The following is a 24,175-nucleotide window of genomic DNA, read 5'->3' as shown; positions in this document are numbered from 1 at the left end:
GAATTTTATAATGAAAAAATGAAACACCTGAGCCCACGGCTTAATATTAACATCTCTAAAAGTGTGGATAATCAGACATTGTTTCTTGCTATTTTGTAATAAGAAGCACACAAAACAACATGTGAAGTACTGTTTTTAAAAAATGAAGCAGAATCTAATCAAGTCTCCCAAGTATAATTTTTAGTTTACAAAAAGTACAGAAAACAAAGGAACATGTTAAATTATACCATAAGAATAATGACCACTAAATCCAGAATGTGAAAAAGTCTACAAGACTAATGGCCCCTTCAATAAATAAATGATGGGAGGGATGAGAGGGAGAATCAATTAGAGATTAAAAGAGATTTAAAATTCAAAAGAAAAAAACTTAAGAGACACATCTACCTAATGGAATGTGTGGACCTTATTTAGATCATGATTCAAACAAACCAACCATAAAAAAGCATTTTTGAAACAAAGAAATTGAACACAGATAGGCAGACTATTAATGTTATTTAGTATGATAATGATGCTGCAGTTCATTTTAAGTTTCTAACTGTGTAAAATGAAATGACATCTCATATTTCTTTTAAATACACCAAAAAAAAAATAAATAAATAAACAACAGCAAAAAGGCAGGAAACATCTTCATAGAAAATGATCTGATTTTATTAGAACATTAAAGAAAACCTTAAAAAAATAAAAAGACATACCATGTTTATAGATTGAAAGTCTAAATATTGTAAAGAGGGCAAGTATCTCCAAGCTGACCTACACATTCAGTACAAATGCAATCAAAATCCTAATAAGGTATTTTGGTTTTTTAGACTAAATAAGCTAATTTTAGAATTCATATGAAAATGCAAAGTACCAAGACTAACAAATTAAAAAAAAACAAAACCTTGCTTGATCAAATGTTGATACTGTGAATCTACAAAAGTCAAGGTAGTGTGGTATTGGCTGGGGGTGGGGGGGCAAGTCACTAGAAGGGAGGAGAAAGTACAAAAAACAGACTGTTTACACAGAATTGGATTGTAATGGAAGTAACACCCCAGAGCACTAGGGAGAGGATGTATTTTTGGCAAGTTATGTGACAGTTAAGAAAATGAAGATGTACCCTCAACACAATGAACAAATATTAATTTCAGATTCACTACAGACCTAAATGTGAAAGGAAAAGGTGTTCAAATCTTTATAGTCATATAAAGAAGATACTTCAATGATCTCAGTGATTAAAAAAGAAAAAAAATTAGAGCAGCTTCAAAATACACTAAAAATAAAGAAAATGCTGATAAAATTAATTACATTAGAACAAATAGCTTCTGTTCAGTAAGAGGACAACAAAAGGAAAGTAAAAACACAAATCACAGAATGGGTTGACATTTACTATACACAACTGGAAAAGATTTAAAATCTAGAATATATGAATAACTCCTCCAAATCAATAAAAAGATTAACAATCCATCTTCCCACACCCAACAAAAGATTTAAATATGTTCTTCACAAAAAAGAAATATAAATGTCCGACAAACGTACCAAAAGATGTTGCAACTCATATATAAGGAAAATGCAAATTAAAATCACAAAGTAGCATCATTATGTTGGGTTGTCAGAAAAGTTACAATGCATTTCTGCATAGGAAAACATAGAAGAATACTTCATGACTTTTGCAGCCATACAGTACATTCAACTACAATACCAGATTGGCTAAAAAGAAATTTTAAGACTGATAATACTAACTGGCAGATAAAATATAGGACAAGGGTAGCATTTCCTGTGATACTACCACTTTAGAAAACTAGGACTAGTTACTATTACTACTACTAATAATAAACTAATAGTTTATGCCCATCACCTTTGACTCTTTCTGGTATATATACCCTACATGCATTTTACAGACTTACCTTGCAAGAAAACTTACCAGTAGAACACAGAATCTGTAAGCATGAGGTCCCAGGTTTTATCTCATGCACCACATATGCCAGAGCTGAACTGTACTCTGGTATGCATGCTCTTTCTCTTTCTCTCATAAAAATATGAATAAATGAGTAACTTGTTTTTTAGTACCAAGAGGGCACTAAAAGCAAGATGGTTCACCTGGGAACTTGCCTGCTTTACCACACATGTAACCTGGGTACAAGTTTCCCCCCCAAAGCACTGGGAAAATCTTATGGTAAGTCTTTTCCTCTCAGCCTCTTGGCTTCTCTCTCTCTCTCCCCTTCTCTCTCTCAATTTGAAATGGCTAACTCCATAATAATGAAACCCCAGAGACAACAAAAAATAAGTATAAATATAAATAACATTAAAAATATTTTTTCCATCGAAGTTCCACCAAGCTTCTTTAAGAGAATATAACAAAAACAACAATAATTTATCTGGAACCAGAAAACACCTAGAACTGCCAAAACAAGCTTGAGGAAAAGAAACAGAAATGGAGGCATCACACTCCCAGATCTCAAACTGTATTACAAGGCCATCATCATCAAAACAGCCTGGTACTGGAACAAAAATAGGCACACAGACAAGTGGAACATAACTGAAAGCCCAGAACTAACCCCCCACACCTATGGACATCTAATCTTTGATAAGGGGGCCCAAAGTATTAAATGGAAGAAGGAGGCTCTCTTCAATAAATAGTGCTGGGAAAACTGGGTTGAAACAAGCAGAAGAATGAAACGGAACCACCTTATCTCACCAGAAACAAAAATCAACTCCAAATGGATCAAGGACCTGGATATTAGACCAGAAACTATCAAATACTTAGAGGAAAGCATTGATGGAATACTTTCCCACCTAAACCTCAAGGACATCTTTGATGAAACAAACCCAACTGCAAGGAAGACTAAAGCAGAAACAAACTAATGGAACTACATCAAATTGAAAAGCTTCTGCACAGCCAAAGAAACTATCACACAAACAACGAGACCCCTCACAGAATGGGAGAAGATCTTCACATGCCATACATCACAAGAGACTAATAACCAAAATATACAAAGAGCTCAGCAAACTTAGCACTAAAAAAGCAAATGACCCCATCCAAAAATGGACAAAAGATGTAAACAAAACATTAACTTCAGAGGTGATCCAAAAGGCTAACAAACATATGAAAAATTGCTCCAGGTCGCTGATTGTCAAAATATTTGGAACACAGCTAAAGCAGTACTGAGAGGGAAGTTCATAGCCATACAAGCACACATTAGGAAACAAGAAAAACCACAAATAAACAGCCTGATTGCACATCTTAAAGACCTAGAAGAAGAACAACAAAGGAACCCTAAAGCAACCAATAGGACAGAAATCACTAAAGTTAGGACAGAAATCAATAAAATTGAAAATAAGAAAACCATACAAAAGATCAATGAAAGTAACTGTTGGTTCTTTGAAAGAGTGAATAAAATCAACAAACCTTTAGCCAGACTCACAAAATAAAAAAGGAAGAAGACCCAAATAAATTGGATTGTAAATGAAAAAGGAGAAATCACAACAGACACCACAGAAATTCAACATATCATGCGAGGCTTCTATGAACAATTATATGCCACCAATCTAGAGAGCCTGGAAGAAATGGACAATTTCCTAGATACCTATGAACTTCCAAAATTAAATAAAGAGGAATTAGATAATATGAACAGGACCATCACAGCTAACAAAATTGAAACAGTTATCAAAAATCTTCCCAAAAATGAAAGTACTGGACCAAATGGTTTTACAAATGAATTCTACAAAACCTTCAAGGAAGAGTTAATACCTCTGCTTTTAAAAGTCTTCCAGAAGACTGAAGACACACTCTTCCAGCTTCTATGAAGCCAACATCACTATGATACCAAAAGCAGACAGGGAAGGGACACAACCAAAAAAGAAAACTACAGACCAATATTTCTGATGAACATAGTTGCTAAAATATTGAACAAAATTCTAGCCAACCAGATACAGCAATATATTAAATGATTGTTCATCATGACCAAGTGGGGTTTATCCCAGGGATGAAAGGTTGGTTTAATATACGTAAATCAATCAACGTAATCCATCACATCAATAAAAGCAAAACCAAATACCACATGGTCATATCAGTAGATGCAGAGAAAGCCTCTGACAAAATACAACATCCCTTTATGATCAAAACACTACAAAAAATGGGAATAGATGGAAAGTTCCTCAAGATAGTGGAGTCTATATATAGTAAACCTACAGCCAACATCATACTCAGTGGTGAAAAACTGAAAGAATTTCCCCTAGATCAGGTACTAAACAGGGATGCCCACTATCACCATTACTATTCAACATAGTGTTGGAAGTTCTTGCCACAGCAATCAGGCAGGAGCAAGGAATTAAAGGGATACAGATTGGAAGAGGTCATACTCTCCCTATTTGCAGATGACATGATAGTATACATAGAAAAACCTAAGGAATCCAGTAAGAAGCTTTTGGATATCATCAGGCAATACAGTAAGGTGTCAGGCTACAAAATTAACATTCAAAAGTCAGTGGTATTCCTCTATGCAAACACTAAGTTAGAAGAATTTGAAATCCAGAAATCAATTCCTTGTACTATAGCAACAGGAACAATAAAATATCTAGGAATAAACCTAACCAAAGAAGTGAGACTTATATACGGAAAATTATGAGTCACTCCTCAAGGAAACTGAAAAAGACACAAAGAAGTGGAAAGATATTCCATGTTCATGGGTTGGAAGAATTAACATCATCAAAATGAATATACTACTCAAGCAAGGATCCTGCTTTGAACCGCTGCCTCCCCACCTGCAAGGGGGATGCTTCACAATTGGTGAAGCACATCTGCAGGTGTCTCTCTTTCCCTCTCTCTCTCTCCCTACCCTCTCTCAATTTCTGTCCTATCCAAAAAAAAAAAAAAAATGGGGGGAGGGGTGCTGGGAACAATGGTTTTGAAGTGCTTACACAGAGCCCTAGTGATAAGCCTGTAGGCAAAAAAAGAAAAGAAAATCCAGAAGTGGACATCTGATTTAAGACACAGTTTGCAAAGCAGAGGACACAGAAAAGATGGTGTTTTTCAGTAAATGGCACTTGGTTCATTGGATATTGCTTTGAAGAAAATGAAACCTGACTCCTACCTTACATCATAAACAAACAAAGCAATTCTAGGTAGATTATAGACTCAAATGTGAAAGGAAAACAGCAGAAGTTCAAGCAGAAAGTACGAAAAGATGTCTTGGTACCTTTGGGAGAGACAACTATTTTTTTAATATTTTTTAATTGGGTGATTAATGATTCACAGTAAATGAAGTTGTTGATACATGTGTGAAATTTCTCAGTTTTCTGCAAACCATTCTCACCTCCATCCTAGGTCCTGCTCCACTATCATTGTTTAACATGTATGCTCTACCAGGTGTGCCGCCATGTGGTCCCCAATCATTCTTTTACACACTGTGTGAAAAGCACCAACCAAAAGAGCAAAAGTTCTTCATTGTAAACTACAATTAACTGCTTACCAAAAGACAATGTTCAAGTCCTATCATTTCCTATCTGTAAAACCAGGATAAAGATTAGATTCATCCAGCAACACTGCAGTATGTTTTCTAGGATGTAATAGATATTAAAGCAGGGACAATGTTTTACACAAAACATGAGTGGAAGAAAAGGAGAGAGATGGGGCCAGGTGATGGTGCACCCAGCTGAGCATACACATTATGATGTGCAAGGACCCAGGGTGAAGCACCCAGTCCCCACCTACAGATTGGAAGCTTTCAAGCGGTGAAGCAGTGCTACAGATGTCTCTGTCTCTCTATGTCCCCTTCCTTCTCAATTTCTGGCTGTTTCCATCCAATAAATAAATAATAAAAAGAAATAAGAGAGAGACTTAGTGAGCACTGTCTAGTCTGCACAAAATAAAATACTAACAGAAGTTCTCAGGACAGGTGGTCCAGGAGGTGGCGCAGTAGATAAAGTACTGGATTCTCAACCATGAGGTCCCAAGTTCAATCCTCGGAATCACATGTATTAGAGTGATGTCTGGTTCTTTCTCTCCTTCTCTCTTTCTCATGAATAAATAAATAAACAAATTCTTTAAAAAAAAAGAAGTTCTCAACTAGGGCAACAAAAAGGGGGAAAAATGGCCTCCAGGAGCGGTGGATTCATGGTGCAGGCACCGAGCCCAGCAATAACCCTGGAGGAAAAAAAAAAAAAAAAAGAAGTTCTCAGGACTGTACAGTTAGAGAATTTCAGAGGTCTACAGGTGTCTATCTTTCTCTCCCCCCTGTCTTCCCCTCCTCTCTCCATTTCTCTATCCTATCCAACAACAACATCAATAACTACAATAATAACTACAACAATAATAAAAAATAAACAAGGGCAACAAAAGGGAAAATAAATTTTTTTTAATTTTTTTAAACTTTTTTTTAAAAAGGGTGTGTTAATGGGCAAAAGGAGACAGAAGGCATAGCCAATAGAGGAAAGGGGAAAGGAATGAGTCAAAAGGCAAGGCAGGTAGAGAGCTACTCCTTTTCTAAGATCGGACAGAAGAAAAAAGGGGATCCCAAAATGAGTAGTAAGGGCAGGGGGAAATAGTATAATGGTTATAATCAGAGATAGAAGCAAAAGATTTTCATGCCTAAGGCTCCAAAATCCCATGTTCAATCCCTCAAAAATCCATAAGCCAGAGCTTCAACAGTGCAAAGTGAATGGTGACAGCTACCTCAGAGTAGCTGAGGCAAACCCACCCCTAGGAAAGAGTAACTCAGAAGAGCCTTGGACTTGCTCTTCCCTTACCTGAAAACTATCCTCAACTTGCCCCTGTGACCTTGTAGAAGTTTTTTTTCTGGGGGCCGGGCGGTAGCGCAGCAGGTTAAGCGCACGTGGCAAAAAGCACAAGGACCCGCATAAGGATCCCAGAACGTGGTACAAAGCACAAGGACCCGCATAAGGATCCCAGATCCAGCCCCCGGCTCCCCACCTGCAGGGAAGTCGTTTCACAAGTGGTGAAACAGGTCTGCAGGTCTGTCTTTCTCTCGCCCTCTGTCTTCCCCTCCTCTCTCCATTTCTCTCTGTCCTATCCAACAACAACAACATCAATAACTACAACAATAATAAAAAATAAACAACAAGGGCAACAAAAGGGAAAATAAATAAATATTTTTTTAAAAGTTTTTTTCTGGGAATACAGCAAGTCTCTTGGGTAGGGGGGAAAGCTGAGGTATTTTCAGTTCCAGGTTCACGTAAAGTTTGTGCAGACCGTAAGCTGAAAGAGATGCCTTCGTTTCTGCTCTTCATGAAGTAAGAGTTAAATCATATGCTGAGAGTAAGAGAAATGGTGTGAAGCATGAGTAGAATCCTGCCAGAAACATAAGGGAATATGGGAAGACATGTTGCACAAAATTCCCTGAAGCACAGTGTAGTCAGAAAACAAAATGAGCAAGCGTTGCTTCCAACCAGTGCTTCTCAATCCAGTGATGCGTTTTACTTTTCTGAGTTCTGCATGTGTGAAAAACACCCAGTTAGCACTTCTAATTATTTAAACACCATTAAATTTCATCACCATTTTCTTCCTGGCTTACCAGGTGGTCAGTAAAACAGTAACAAGAATTTTGGAGATGCTTAATAAAATGATGCCATGCAGGTAGAATCCCAGCATCCTGGAGACAGCTTGCATTCTACCTTAGCCATGAGTGCCCTCAAAGCTGTCACAGAGAAGTAAACACCAGTATCAGCTTAAACCAGGGACAACAGAGGGCTGTAAATGTTTAGGGGACTGGTTGAGCTTACCGGTTTAAGATGTTATCACTATAGGCATACTTTTCCAGGCGAGTGAGTGGAGGCAAGTCATCCTGGCCTGGAATGTCCAAGAAGGCCGTTACCCTCATGCTATCACAATCTGGACCATAGTCTTCAAATCCATCTAAAGTGAGAGGGGTTGGAGAGAGATGTAAGCTATCACAGACCACAGTTGGACAAAAACATGGTCTCATAGCATGTTTTCCACATTCATAGTCCTCTCCAATGGAAGCCTCTGAGTACTGCAAACTGGGCAACTCATCTCAAATGAAAGTGGTCAGGTTTATAGTCCAAGAGAAAGGAGAGAAGGTTATAAAGAAAAGTGGAGGGCTGAGGAGACAGTAAAATGGTTATACCAAAGCCTTTCATGCCTGAGGCTCCATGGTCTTGAGTTATCCCCAGCACCACCTTAAGCCAGAACTGAGTAGTGCTCTGGTAAAAAAAAATAATAATAATAAAATGAGTGTCCTTCTTTTAATATTATTTATCTGATTCATGAGTCACTTCTCAACAACATGGATAGGAAATTTTCTTCTATCAGAGAATTCAGAAGCAAGTGAACAAAGATGCTCACCCCTCTGAAAATTGCTCACAAAGTTCTATTCAAAAGGGTTCAAAATTAAACAAGTTTGTTAGTAAAACAACCCATAGCATGAAGTTGACAGGAAGCTACCCCATGTTTTGTTTTATCCTAAGTGTGCTCATGATGCAGCTTCATCTGCTCTATGGCAGAAGTCTCCATCAATCCATTAATCTGGTTGGCTACCAATCCCCAACCAGGTCTTTCTCAGGAATGTCTAATGGTTCTTGCAACTCATTCTGACCAAATATGAGCCAGTCACAGTTACTCACCCTTCTTTCCTAGACCTGTCCTTCCTTACATCTCCAAACAGGTTGGCATTCCAAGCCCTCTAATGTATTATTGAGTTGTAAAAGTCATGACGTATATTTTTTTATTTCTTTATTGGGATTAATGGTTTACAGTCAAAAGTAAAATACAGTAGTTTGAACATTCATAACATTTCCACATAACAATACAACCCCCACTAGGTCCTCCTCTGCCATCATATTTCAGGACCTGAACCCTCCCCCCATCCCATCCCAGAGTCTTTCACTTTGGTGCAATACACCAATTCCAGTCCAAATTCTGTTTAGAGTTTTCCCTTCTGATTTTGTTTTTCAACTTCTACCTACGAGTGAGATCATCCCATTTTCATCCTTTTGTTTACATCTTATCTCACTTAACATGATACCTTTGAGCTCCATCCCAAGATGGGGTGATGACAAATGTTTTCCATATAATTCTATGCAAAAATGCATCATGACTCTTCTTCTTTTTTTTATATTTATTTTATTTATTTATTCCCTTTTGTTGCCCTTGTTGTTTTATTGTTGTAGTTATTATTGTTGTTGTCGTCGTTGTTGGATAGGACAGAGAGAAATGGAGAGAGGAGGGGAAGACAGAGAGGAGGAGAGAAAGATAGACACCTGCAGACCTGCTTCACTGCCTGTGAAGCGACTCCCCTGCAGGTAGGGAGCCGGGGTTCGAACCGGGATCCTTATGCCGGTCCTTGTGCTTTGCGCCACCTGCGCTTAACCCGCTGTGCTACAGCCCGACTCCCCGTGACTCTTCTGATAACCCAATAGAATGACTAAGCTCCTAGCCTCTGGAACCAAAGATACCTGAAATAGAATGAAATCCCCACCTACTATCTATTAGCTTTGTGATCAGAGCAAGTGACTTACCTTGTCTACACTTACATGAAAAATAAATATAAAACCCCACCCTTGCCCTGCCAGGATGTTAAAATAACTGAGTTCATGCATATCAAGATTTGCAGGGTCTGGTCTTTCAGGATCTGGCCTGGTCACCAGTCTATTTACATCCATTCTTCAGAGGGCATAAATGCCTCTCTACTATCCTTTGTACAAGGTGTGGAAGAGCAGAGGGCTTCACCCTGGCAATTAAAAAGCTCATGGTTCACAGCCCAGGAGACTGCACAGGAGATGATGAGCTGAACTCATAAGCATGAAGTTCCAAGTTCAGTCCCTGACATCACATATGCTAGGATAATGCTCTAGTTCTCTTGCTCACTAACAAGTAAATATTTAAATACACACACACACACACACACACACACACACACACTCATTTTTTGCCCCCATAATTCATCAGGGTAGTAATTGATAAGAAACTAAAATAAGAGATAACACATTTGCTAAGGTACTTATTTTCCTTGAAACACAAACCACATTTTTTCTCAACTAATTCTTTTAGGGTAGTAATTAGAGCTTATTAAAAAAGTTACACTGTATAACAGTTACTCAAAGAATTTAATAGAGTTTTATACGTTTGTAGAAAAGATGTGTGTGATACAATCAAATATGTTATCTCTCTTTAGGACTCCTTCTGGGGGATGAACAGTCCCCAGTCACAGATGAGTGCAAGGCCACAGTCACAGTTCCTGTACAGAGGAATGTCCATCACCCTCATACACAAACATGGGAGTTTATAGATCACCATGAATCCAACCCAGAGTAGACCTCTAAATAGCAAGTTTAAAGCAGTGGGGGGTGGGGAGGAAGCAAAGCAAAAAAAAAAAGGGCAGTGGTACCTAAACTTTTGGGACCACAGATCACTTTGGAACCTGATGACGCTCACAGACTATACATTTGGAACTTTTTCTACAGGATCATTGGTTTCAGAAAATCCTCTGAAACATAGCCTCTGTGTACTTCATAGGAAAAAAAAAATTCCTGTTTTTTTTTAATTTTCTAAACTTTATTTATTGGATAGAGACAGCCAGAAATCAAGAGGAGAGGGGGAGATAGGGAGGGAAAGAGACAGAGAGAAACCTCCAACATTGCTTCACTGTCGTTTTCGACGGGTTAGGTTGTTTTCGCTGGGCTGGCTTCAGGGGCAGGTAACAGACGACCAGGGACTCATAGTTGAGCTGTAGGCAGTATCTCTTTATTCATGCAGGACGCAGCACAATCTAAGACGAGCTAAGCTAAACTCAAGGTAAAGTACTCTAAAACTCACAATGCTGTCTTTATATATACTTGACAAGTAGGGTGGAAACAGGGTGTGACATAGAGAGGGTGGAGAGAAAAGTGACTGGTGACAATCAGAGTGTGACAAGGAGGGGGGGTGGAGCAAAAACATATCATGAAACAGTGGGGATTGAACCAATGCCCTGGAGGGAGGTGCTTGTTAACAGCGGTTATATAAATAGAATGAAGTGGTTATGTAAATAGAATAGTGTTAAGCAGGGGGGATTTAAACCAAATGAAACAGAAGGGGTCTCATGCATACCAACACTTCACCACTCACAAAGCTTTCCCCCTGCAGGTGGGGACTAGGGGCTCGAACCTGAGTCCTTGCTCATTGTAACATGTGTGCTCAACCAGGTGCGCCACCACCCAGCCCCAAAACTCCTGTTCTTAAGGACAGCAAAATACCCAGGCACTCTTCAAGAACCCTATTTATCAGAAAACTAAAGAATCTAGAAATTAGTTCTACAAAAGAAAAGTTATTATTGGAGAATATTGACAATTCTACTACACAAACTATATAAACCCACACTAACTAAATATAGGGAAATAAAAGCTGTAAGTCATAAAATATTGGATACTTACTATAAGCCAAGAATTGCTAAGAGCTTTCTGCATAGAATTACATTAAATCTTGATAAAAACCCGTATTGCAATGTTCCCATTGAGGAAATAAAAGCACAGGGAGGTGAGTGGTGAGTAAGGCGCCTATAATTATAGAGCAAGAGGATGGAGGAGTCAGGATTTGAGTTCATAAAGACTACAGACTATCCCCTAAGTTATACAAGCAAACAAAACATTCATTTTCATGTCCAAAGAAATCCCTCCTCCCTGTCTAAGCCTCAAAGTGGTTTTTCCCTAGTTATACAAATGCTCTAAGATCCTATCCCTTATCTCTGTGATTCTGTGAGTGCAGTTTCTACTAAAACCATCCTCGTCCTCCCTTTCCTCTCTCTCTTCTCTCTTTTCTCTCCCTCCTCCTCCTCTTCCTTTTTTCTTGCTGCTAGGCCTTTTCTATAGCACCCACTGCTCCCAGTGGACTCTCCCCCCACTCCCAGATATTACAGAAGAGAGACACCAAAGCATCACTCCACTGTTCATTAAGCTTCTCCTGTATGTGGTACTCCCATGTGGTAGCTGAGGGCCCAAACTGAAGTCCTTACGAATGATAAAAGTGTGTATTCTACTAAGTGAGCAATATCCCAGCCTAAACACTCTCCATTCTTACATCCTTACCTCCACTCTATCTGTGGCCTCAATGTACAAAGCAGCACTACCCAGTATCATCTGGGTTGTAGTCTGCTGGAACTGTTTCTTATTCCTTCCTATCACTGTCCCTAAGGAGTTATACCAGCTTTTGTTAGATTTCTTACAAATGCCACAAAATGCTGTCTCCCAGTCATTCTGAATTTCTTAAAGGTGATATAACCTAGCACCCAATATAGACTCTGACCAACTGCAGGTATTTAATAAAAAAGTAGTAAAAGTAAGAATCAAAAGAAACTTAAATGAGTACTAACTTTTTTTTAATGAATGTATTTGTACAGAATCATAAAGAAGAATGAGGTTTAGAACCTACCTTGATAAAATAACTCACTGGGGGCCAGGCAGATAAATACAGGATGATTCCACTCATCAACAGAAGTTGAGAAAGAAGAACAGAAAGGGAAACTCAAAGCAGGATTTGACTGAATTTTGGAGTAGGGCACCAAAGTAAAAACCCTGGGTTGAGGGTGAGGGTGGATGTTCAGCTTCATGGAGTGGGGGGGAGGAAGGATGGGATGGGACACAGTCTTTTGGTGGTGGGAATGGTGTTTATGTACACTCCTATCGATTTGTTGTTGTTTTTTTTTTACTCCTATCAATTTGTAGTCAGATAAATCACTATTTAATTAATATGAGAAGGAAAAATTGATTGACTGTCTCAAACTTTTTAAAGCACAGACTGAGTCTTTTTAATACACAGACTGAGTCTTTGATATGTTGACTCTCTTAAAAGCTTAGACCAGGAAGAACAGAAGCAACTGGTGGCACAGCTATATATAAATAATATCAAAGGACATAAATTATGGTGATATTGAGTATGATACAGCAAATCCTAACAAAGGGATATTTCAAAGTTAACCCAATTGCCAAATAATGTGATTATAGCAATAACTATCTACTGTCTTCTTAAATCCCGCTTCCTCTTTAGAGCCTATATTTCCCCCCAGTCCTGGAGCCTCTAGGGTGGGACTCACTTTCCTGCATGCTTCTCTCAATTCATACCAAATGATATTGCATCCACTGATCCCAACCGAATCAATGCAATGAGTACCACCTTAGCATGCTTCACTTCAGACTGTCCAGAGATGTCAGACATGGAATGTCAACCATTCACCCTCATTATTCGGGTGAGACCTTGCCTTTCATAGTATTCTCAAATTCCATTCCAGGAGGTTGACTTCCTAACAAAGTCTCAAAACCTAAATATAGACCAGGTCCCATGAGATAGAGCATATGTTCACATGTATCCATAAACTAGGGCAAAATATATACCTGAAAGCAAAAATACACAATAGTCTGTAGTGAGTCAGTATAAAGTTCATAATGAAATAGTGTCTACTTAGACTCAGATACCCTCCTCACCTATTTCCTATTACAGTTCTCGCATTCACTCCAAAGCTAACCTCATCAAAGCAAGGACTGTAAAAGTTGAATAAGGGCAAGAGACTGGCATACTTTAACGATGACTCTTTAGTCACTATCAGGCCACCCCATCAGCTGGGGCCCTAATCGGGGAGTCCTGAGATTCCCAAACAGACATGATGGGTCTAGACCTCAAATAAATCTCTCTCCATTGTTACTGGTCATCTCTATCAGGAACAACACAATAGACCCCTTGTGGGCACCCATAGGACCTTTGTTGGATAGTATGCCAGCTCCCCCTGGCTTCTGCTTAACCAAGCACCAGTATGCCTATATAGGGATTGGTTTGATCCCATTCAAAGCGATCTATTTACATAAATCACCTTTACATTTACATAAAGCACCACACTCCCTCCAGGGCATTAGTGGTTTAGTGGTAAAATTCTCACCTGCTCCGCCCCCTCTCCTTGTCACACCCTGATCCTCTCCTTGTCACACCCTGATCTTCCATCAGTCACTTTTTGTTCCACCCTCTCTATGTCACATCCTGTTTCCACCCTACTTAGAGAGTATAAAAACAGCTGCTCTTCTGATCTTGTTTTTCAACTTCTGACTGTAAAAGAGATCATCCTATATTCATCCTTCTATTTCTAATTTATTTCAATTAACATGGTTTCTTCAAGCTCCATCCAAGATGGGCTGAAAATGGTGAAATCACCATTTTAAATTCCATTGTGTATATATACCACAACTTGCTCAACCACTCATATGTTGTTGGACACCTGGGTTGCTTCCAGGTTTTGGCTATTGCAAATTGTGCTGTTATGAACACAGGTATACACAAATCTTTTTGGATGTGTGTTTGGTTCCTTGGGATATATCCCCAGGAGAGGAATTGCAGGATCATAGGGTAGGTCTATCTCTAGCCTTTTGAGAGTTCTCCAGACTGTTCTCCACAGAGGTTGGACCATTTGATATTCCCACCAGCAGAGCAGGAGGATTCCTTTGTCCCCACAGCCTCTCCAACATTTGTTGCTGCTATATTTTCTGATGTATGACATTTTCATTATTGTCTTTATTTGTGTTTCTCTGACAAATAATGACTTGAAGCATTTTTTTTTCATACGTTTCTCTGCCTTTCAGATATCTTCTGTGGTGAATATTTAATTCATGTCTTCTCTTCATTTTTTGATGGGGGCATTTGTTTTCTTTTTGTTGACATTGGCAAGCTCTTTATATATTCTGGTTATTAGCCTCTTGCCTGATATGTGGCACATAAAGATCTTCTCCTCTGTGAGAGGTATCTTGGTTTGGGTAGTGGTTTCAATTGCTGTGCAAAAGCTTTTTAATTTCATGTAGTCCCATGGGTTTATGCTTCCCTTAGTCTTCTTTGTAATTGGATTCATTTCATTGAAGATGTTTTTAAAATTTATGTAGAAAAGAGTTCTGCCAATATTTTCCTCTGAGTATCTGATAGTTTTTGGTCTGACACATCCAAGTCATTGATCCACTTGGAATTTACTTTTGTGTTTGGTGAAATATAGTGGTTCAGTTTCATTCTTCTGCACGCTTCAACCCATTTTTTCTCCCAACACCATTTGTTGAAGAGACTACCCTTCCCCCATTTAATGGTTTGGGTACCTTTGTGCCGGGATAGCCTGAGGGTGCTTCTTCCCGAGCTAGTGCTCTCTGGGTTGGAGAGAACTCAACTGGAGCTGATCTAGGCTGCTGCGTGGGAGAGGGATCAGGAACTCGTGCTGCACTAACTTCGCAGGAGATACACTCTGGAACCCTCGGAGCCGGAAAGCAATTTCCAAGCGTGTTTAATCAGAAGAGCAGCTGTTTTTATACTCTCTAAGTAGGGTGGAAACAGGATGTAACATAGAGAGGGTGGAGCAAAAAGTGACTGGTGGAAGATCAGGGTGTGACAAGGAGAGGATCAGGGTGTGACAAGGAGAGGGGGCGGAGCAGGTGAGAATTTTACCACTAAACCACTAATGCCCTGGAGGGAGTGTGGTGCTTTATGTAAATGTAAAGGTGATTTATGTAAATAGATCGCTTTGAATGGGATCAAACCAATCCCTATATAGGCATACTGGTGCTTGGCTAAGCAGAAGCCAGGGGGAGCTGGCATACTATCCAACAGACCTTGCCCTAAACTTGGATCAACAATGGTAGAGAATGTTCCATCCGCCAAAGGGAGGCTGGACAATATACTCCATACTACACCTGAGGAAGATGGGTCCTGATATTGGGGCAGCTTGGAACGTTCCTACTTATGACTATAGAATGTGAGCTCAGATCTACAGGGATGCAGAGGTCACATAGGCTCCTAAGCTGAATATGGGCCCCAGATCACATCAAATCAATGGGGTTTACAATCAACAATATTTATACATCTTTCCCATATTTGGGAGCTACTTTCTTCCCTGATCCAGCTTTCTGGTCCTTTTTCCAGCCATGACATCATCTCCCCTGACAATAATTAGGATCCACCTGCATATCAGATTTCAGGCTCGGGAAAAGAAAGAAAGAAAAAAAAAAAACACTAATATAGCCACAGGCACTTTGAAATATAACTAAAATATGCCTACCAGCTATCTACAAAACAGAGACCCCGCCCCAACTCTTGACCTGCACTGTCCAGCCTTTAGGTCCATGATTGGTCAACAATTTGTTTGGCTTTGTATGTTAACTCTCTTGTCAACCACCAGGTTCCAGATGCTACCATGATGCCGACCAGACTTCCCTGGACAAACAACCCCGCCAATGTGTCCTGGAGCTCTGCTTCCCCAGACCCCTTTCCCAATAGGGAAAGAGAGAGACAGGCTGGGAGTATGGATCGACCTGTCAACACCCATGTTCATCGGGGAAGCAATTATAGAAGCCAGACCTTCCACCTTCTGCATCCCACAATGACCTTGGCTCCACACTCCCAGAGGGTGAAAGAATAGGAAAGCTATCAGGGGAAGGGATGGGATGAGGAGTTCTGGTGGTGGGAACTGTGTGAAGTTGTACCTCTCTTATCCTATAGTTTAGTCAATGTTTCATTTTTATAAATAAAAAATTTAAAAAAATAATAACAACAAGACAATAAACAGCAAGGGCAACAAAAGGGAAAAAATGGCCTCCAGGAGCAGTGGATTAGTAGTGCAGACACAGAGCCCCAGCAATAACCCTGGAGGCAAAAAAAGAAAAAAGAAAAAGAAACTGAATAAAATATGTTCAAATACTATAGCAAGAAATTTTTAAATAAAGTTTTTAGTAGAATGATGGTAGGGGACACAGATAAAGAAGCTGCACAGCAGAAAGTTCTGGGATAAATGGGAAATTTCTATGTCTTCCACTCACTTACACCATGAACCTAAAATCTTTCTAGAGAATAAGGTCTTTTTTTTTTTAATAGTTATACCATTTTCGTGGATCAAAAGACTATATAATCTTAACATGTCAATTCTTGCCAATTTTACCTCTAAATCTCATGTTATCCCAATCAAAATTATAGCAATCAATTTTGTAGAAATGAAAAAAGTCATTCCTGGTCATTTGAAAATGCTAAGTGTTTATATCATACAAAACAGTTTGGAAAGGAAGATAAAGTATAACAACTTATAACTCCTGACATGAAAATTCTGTTTATTATGACTGTCACTGTGGTGCAGGGACAAACATATGGATTAATGGAACATGAGAGAGAATCCATAAATAGATCCACAAGTCTAAGGCCAATTAATTTTTTACAAAGGCACCAAGGTAATTCAATTCAGCAAACAGCACTAGAATAACTGAATAAACATGTGGGGGAAATGGACCTTGTTCCTTACAGCACATAAAGTAATTAACTCAAAATAGCTGATAGACATAAATTCAAAACACAAAGTGATAAAACTTTTATCATTGTGTTCTTTGGTTAGGCAAAGATTTCTTAAAGAAGACATGGAAAGCATGTGTCTTTGAGGAAATACTAATGAATTAAACTTCATCAAAATTAAGAACTCTCCAAAAAACATGATTGAAAAAGCAAAGTGTGGGGCTGGGAAGACAGCATAATGGTGATGCAAAAGCCTTTCAAACCTGAGCTTCTGTGATCACAGGTTCAATCCCCAGCAACACCATAACCCAGAACAGAGCAGTGTTCTGGTCTAGAAAACAAAACAAAACAAAAAGCAAAATGTGGTGGGCAGGGGTAGATAGCATAATGGTTACACAAAGAGACTCTCATGCCTGACGTTTCAAAGTCCCAGGTTCAATCCCCTGCACAACCATAAACCAGAGCTGAGCAGTGATCTGATTTAAAAAAAAAAAAAAAATGTGGAACACCAATCAAGACACTAAATACTAAGAAGAAAATATTTGTGAAAGATACATCTGATAAAGGATTAGTTTCAAAATATATAAAGAACTCTCAGGGGTATATTTCAAAAGTAGGCAGAAGACCTATATAAACATCTCACCAAAATTTATAAAATGATAATAAAGAGGTATTTAATGACAGTTAAGCACAAGAAAAAAACGTTCAACACCACTAGTAATCATAACTGACTCAGGATCTGTCAACTAAAGCCAGAATGAACTAGTACTGATGGGAAAGAGGCTTTTTAAATTGACTCTATATTGGCAAGGATATAGAATGACTGGATTTCACACAATGCTGGTAGACACACAAAATGGCGCAGCTACTAATATGACTTCGGAGTTTCTTTAAAAAAATAACTATAAATTTGTCATCTAACCCAGCATGCCCATTTCTGAAGTTCACAGTAGGCTAGTAACCTTATTGTAATGGCCAAAACTGGAAATAAGCATAGGATAATAATAAACTGTCGCTGTCGGCCCGCAACAACGACACGGACACCAGAGTCTTCTTCCTCAATTCCCTTTATTTCCTTCTTATGGCCACCTTAAGTACCTTTCACTGTTACATAGTCAGCCAATGGGCATTAAGCAAGCATACAGCATTCATAGATCATGCAGCCTTCTACCAATCATAAAACAGTTCACGTGTACAGCACACAGTCTGTGAAGTTGGATCGTCCAACTTCCACAAAATTGTTTACCACTTTACTGGTTTAGCCACCACGTGGCCAGCGCCATCTTAGGGGCGTGATGTGCAGTGTCATTATGGCTCCCGACAATAAACAAAATATTAATATGCAATAGAAACTATTAACATGCAACAAAAAGCATGTCAAGGGAATCAGGAGGTAGTACAGTGGGTTAAGCGCATGTGGCGCAAAGTGCAAGGACCAGCATAAGGATCCCAGTTCAAACCCCCAGCTCCCCAACTTCAAGGGAGTCGCTTCACAGGCAGTGATGCAGGTCTTCAGGTGTCTATCTTTCTCTCCCCTTTTCTGTCTCTCGATTTCTCTGTCCTGTCCAACAACTCCTCTCAATTTCTCTGTCCTGTCCAACAACTGCAACAACAACAATGATAATAACCACAACAATATTAAAACAAGGGCAACAAAAGGGGGAAAAATGGTCTCCAGGAGCAGTGGGTTCAAGGTGCAGGCACGGAGCCCCGGCAATAACCCTGGAGGCAAAAAAAACAAAACAATACAAAAAAAAAAAAAAAAAGCATGTCAAGTAAGAGAAGACAAAGGTTTTGAAAGATTTCCTACTGTATAACTATATTAAGTTCTAGAAAGAAAAAAATAGGGGTCAGGTGGTGATGCACCTGGTTCAGCTCAAGTTACAATGCACAAGGACCTGGGTTCAAACCCCCAGCCCCCAACTGCAGGGGGGCAAGCTTTGGAAGTGGTGAAGCAGTGTTGCAGGTGTCTGTCTCTCTCCCTCTCTAACATCCCCTTCACTCTTGATTTCTGGCTATCTCTATCTAATAAATAAATAAAGGTAATACAAAAAAAAATTAAAAAGAAAGGAAAACATTATAAGCCAGTCAGTATTCATCTGGGATTCAGGGTGAATAAAGAAAGGTGTGATGGCAGATGGACACAATGACATTAGGGGTGTTAGAAATCTATTTATAGCAGATCACTGCTTAACCCTGGTTTATGTTGGTATAAGGGATTAAACCAGGGACCTCAGAGACTCAGGCATGAAAGTCTTCTGCATAAAAACATTATGCTGCTTCCCCAACCCCAAGAAATTTTTTTTTAATATTTATTTTCCCTTTTGTTGCCACTGTTGGTTTTTATTGTTGTTGTAGTTATTATTGTTGTTGTTGCTGATGTTGTCACTGTTAAGATAGGACAAAGAGAAATGGAGAGAGGAGGGAAAGACAAAGGGGGAGAGAAAAAGAGACACCTGCAGACCTGCTTCACCACATGAAGCAAGCAACTCCCCTGCAAGTGGGAAGCTGGGGGCTCGAACCAGGATCCTTATGGGGGTCCTTGCACTTCACACCACGTGTGCTTAACCCACTGTGCTACTGCCCGACTCCCCCTAGAAATGTTTGATATCCTGACTGATTCTGTAGTTGTGCTCACAATACTACAACTTGTTCAACAAATTAAACACCAGTGAATTTGGTATATATGTATTATATCAATAAAGGTGACTTTAAAAGAAAATGTACATGAGGTAGGGGTACATAGCATAATGGTTATGCAAAGAGACTCTCATGCCTAAGGCTTCAAAGTCCCAGGTTCAATCCCCCATGCCACCATGAGCCAGAACTGAAGAGTGCTCTGGTGAAAAGAAAAGAAAAGAAAAAAGAGAAAAGAAAAGAAAAGAAAAGAAAAGAAAAGAAAAGAAAAGAAAAGAAAAGAAAAGAGGACTTCTGGAGGCGGAGCTACGAGCAGCAGATCGCTTTCTCTCCTCTCCCAGATCAACTAGGAATACCAAAGGAGCCCACCCGGACCGAAACAAGACAGGACTAGAATGACCACATGAACCCAGTAAATCACCCGTGAGTACAAACACGCATGGCTGGTGACAGAGAGGAGAGAGGGGCCTAAGGAGAGATTAAGTGACTGCTAACAGTTCGACAGTTTGTCAGTGGAGACACCACCTCCAGTCTGCTCCACAACAAGGGGACAGCTGAAGGGAGGAAAGGACTCCCCAGAGACTCACCAAGTGCAACTCTGAGTATCCATTGCTACTACCCTCAGAATCTGGAGCAGCAACAGGGAGGGACACCAGGGGACAGAGATCTAACCGGGAAACTCAGGAGAAGACCTATACCTCCATGGCATAGCTGAGGGGCTGTGAGAGTCTCTTTGCATAACCACTGGATTATCTCTGCCACACCCTGCTTTATCTCTTGGTCAGGAATCAGTGATTAAGCTAAGAAGCCTACTGATAGTTTAAAAGCCCTCAGGCTCCCATAGCCTACAGGGAAGAAAAAAAAAAGAGGCTTTTACACCACTGAGCTCCAACTCAGGGATTGAAAAAACTGTTAACTTCCACCACGGTAAACCCTTTAATTAAATTACTTAGACACAAGTCAATCCAGGCAATAGTAATCAATAATTTGAAAAGTACTGATAAAGGGAACTCATAACATAATATATAAAATGGTTAAAACAACAAGAAAAAATATTGGAGACTCAAACCAGGAAAAGAGTCCAGCTAAAAGTCCTCCAGAGGGTGAAGCACAAAACAACGAGTTCAACATCCAAACATTAGCTAAGGAAATAATAACAGGAGTGAGTAAAGAATTTGAAAAAATTGTAATCAGAAATGCAGGAACAACAAATGAGAATATGGAAGAAAATTCTAATTATCTCATGGTTATTAGAGAGCTGAAAGCTGAAATCGCTGAGCTAAGAAGGCAGCTAGCTGAACAAGCTAAAACAGTATCAGAGCAGGGCAACAAAATAGATGAACTCCAGAAAGCAATAGAGGGCAGAGAGAATAGAATCTATGAGGCTGAAAACAGAATTAGCAAGATTAAGGATGAATTAGAGACAACTAAAAAAGAAGTATGAGATCTCAAAAAGAGATTAAGAGATGCTGAAAACAACAACACAGTCCTATGGGATGACTTCAAAAGAAACAATATACACATTATTGGCTTACCAGAGGAAGAAAGAGAAGGAGAGGAAGAAAGCATTCTCCAGGCCATAATAGCTGAAAATTTCTCTAGTCTAGACAACACCAAAGACATAAAGATTCAAGAAGCCCAGAGGGTTCCAAACAGAATTAACCCAGACCTAAAGACACCAAGACATGTCATACTTAGAATGAAAGGAATAAGGATAAAGAAAGTATCCTCAAGTTGCAAGAGAAAAACAAAGAGTCACCTACAAAGGAAAACCCATAAGATTAGCAGCAGACTTCTCCATACAAACACTACAGGCCAGAAGAGAATGGCAAGATATCTATGGAGTGCTCAATGAGAAAGGCTTTCAGCCAAGAATACTATATCCTGCTAGACTGTCATTCAGACTAGATGGAAGCATCAAAACCTTCTCAGACAAGCAACAGTTGAAGGAAGCAACCATCACCAAGCCTGCCCTGAAAGAAGTTCTGAAAGGTCTCCTATAAACAACCAGACCACCACAAATAGGACATATATCAAAACACTCTAAAACTCTACAAGAATGCCGTTAAAATATCTTCAATCTTTGATATCAATAAATGTCAATGGCCTGAATTCACCTATTAAAAGACACAGAGTAGGAAGATGGATCAGAAAACACAACCCAACAATATGTTGTCTACAGGAAACTCACCTAACTCAACAAGACAAACATAGACTTAAAGTGAAAGGATGGAAAACTATCATACAAGTCAATAGCCCACAAAAAAGGGCAGGAACAGCTATTCTCATATCTGACATGATAGACTTTAAAATAGATAAGATTAAAAAAGATAGGAATGGACACTACTTAATGCTCAGAGGATCAGTCAATCAAGAGGACTTAACAATTATTAATATCTATGCGCCCAATGAGAAGCCATCTAAATACATCAAACTTCTACTGAAAGAGCTACAGCAATATATTAACAGTAACACAATCATAGTAGGGGACTTCAACACCCCACTATCTCAACTTGACAGATCATCCAGGAAGAAAATCAGTAAAGACATAAGGGAGGTAAATGAAGAGATAGATAAACTAGAACTATTGGACATTTTCAGAGTCATTCATCCCAAGAAACTGGAATACACATTTTACTCAAATCCACATGGATCATTCTCAAGGATAGACCATATGTTAGGCCACAAAGACAGCATCAGCCTATTCAAGAGCACTGAAATCATCCCAAGCATCTTCTCAGACCACAGTGGAATTAAACTAACACTTAACAATCAACAAAAGATTAGTAACAGTCCCAAAATGTGGAAGCTCAACAGTACACTTCTTAACAACTTCTGGGTCAAAGAGGAAATCAAGGAAGAAATCAAAATGTTTCGAGAGTTCAATGAAAATGAAGACACAAGCTATCAAAATATTTGGGACACAGCTAAAGCAGTCCTAAGAGGGAAGTTCATAGCTATACAAGCACACATTAGGAAACAAGAAAAGGCACAAATAAACAGCCTGATTGCACATCTTAAAGACCTAGAAGAAGAACAACAAAGGAATCCTAAAGCAACCAGAAGGAAAGAAATCACTAAAGTTAGGGCAGAAATAAATAACATTGAGAATAGGAAAAACATACAAAAGATCAATGAAAGTAAATGTTGGTTCTTCGAAAGAGTAAACAAAATTGACAAACCTTTAGCCAGACTCACAAAACAAAAAAGGGAGAAGACCCAAATAAATCGGAGAGTGAATGAAAGAGGAGAAATCACAACAGACACTGCAGAAATTCAACATATCATGCGAGGCTTCTATGAACAACTATATGCCAACAAGCTAGAGAACCTGGAAGAAATGGATGATTTCCTAGATACCTACCAACTTCCAAAACTAAGTAAAGAGGAAGTGGATAACATGAACAGGCCCATCACAGCTAATGAAATTGAAACAGTTATCAAAAATCTACCCAAAAATAAAATTCCTGGACCAGATGGTTTTACAAATGAATTCTACAAAACTTTCAAAGAAGAACTAATACCTCTACTTTTAAAAGTCTTCCAGAAGATTGAAGACACTGGAATACTCCCTGCCAGCTTCTATGAAGCCAACATCACCCTGATACCAAAAGCAGACAGGGACACAACCAAAAAAGAAAACTACAGACCAATAGCTCTGATGAACATAGATGCGAAAATATTGAACAAAATTCTAGCCAACCGGATACAGCAGTATATCAAAAAGATTGTTCATCATGACCAAGTGGGGTTTATCCCAGGCATGCAAGGTTGGTTTAATATACGTAAATCAATCAATGTGATCCACCACATCAACAAAAGCAAGACCAAAAACCATATGGTCATATCAATAGATGCAGAGAAAGCCTTTGACAAAATACAACATCCCTTTATGATCAAAACACTACAAAAAATGGGAATAGATGGAAAATTCCTGAAGATAGTGGAGTCTATATATAGCAAACTTACAGCCAACATCATACTCAATGGTGAAAAACTGGAAGCATTTCCCCTCAGATCAGGTACTAGACAGGGCTGCCCACTATCACCATTACTATTCAACATAGTGTTGGAAGTTCTTGCCATAGCAATCAGGCAGGAGCAAGGAATTAAAGGCATGTAAAAAATGGTGACTTCACCGTTTTCAGCCAATCTTGGATGGACCTTGAAAATCATGTTGAGTGAAATAAGTCAGAAACTGAAGGATGAATATGGGATGATCTCACTCTCAGGCCAAAGTTGAAAAACAAGATTAGAAAAGAAAACACAAGTCGAACCTGAAATGGAATTGGAGTATTACACCAAAGTAAAAGACTGGGG

General features: G+C 39.1%; 1 protein-coding gene across 6 annotated transcripts in view; it reads right to left on the bottom strand.

Annotated features, from left to right (window-relative positions):
* The window catches only part of LOC103115388 (serine/threonine-protein phosphatase 4 regulatory subunit 1-like), a 110,624-nt gene that overhangs the window by 58,480 nt on the left and 27,969 nt on the right, over positions 1–24,175 (bottom strand). For all 6 annotated transcript variants that reach the window (XM_060184233.1, XM_060184118.1, XM_060184360.1 and 3 more), the window contains one exon: positions 7,717–7,849. In XM_060184233.1, the coding sequence (XP_060040216.1) occupies positions 7,717–7,849 (133 nt within the window). The remainder of the gene's footprint in view (positions 1–7,716; positions 7,850–24,175) is intronic.

This window comes from Erinaceus europaeus, chromosome 1 (assembly GCF_950295315.1).
Source record: "Erinaceus europaeus chromosome 1, mEriEur2.1, whole genome shotgun sequence".
NCBI classification, from domain to species: domain Eukaryota; kingdom Metazoa; phylum Chordata; class Mammalia; order Eulipotyphla; family Erinaceidae; genus Erinaceus; species Erinaceus europaeus.
This window is presented reverse-complemented; position numbering and strand designations above follow the sequence as displayed.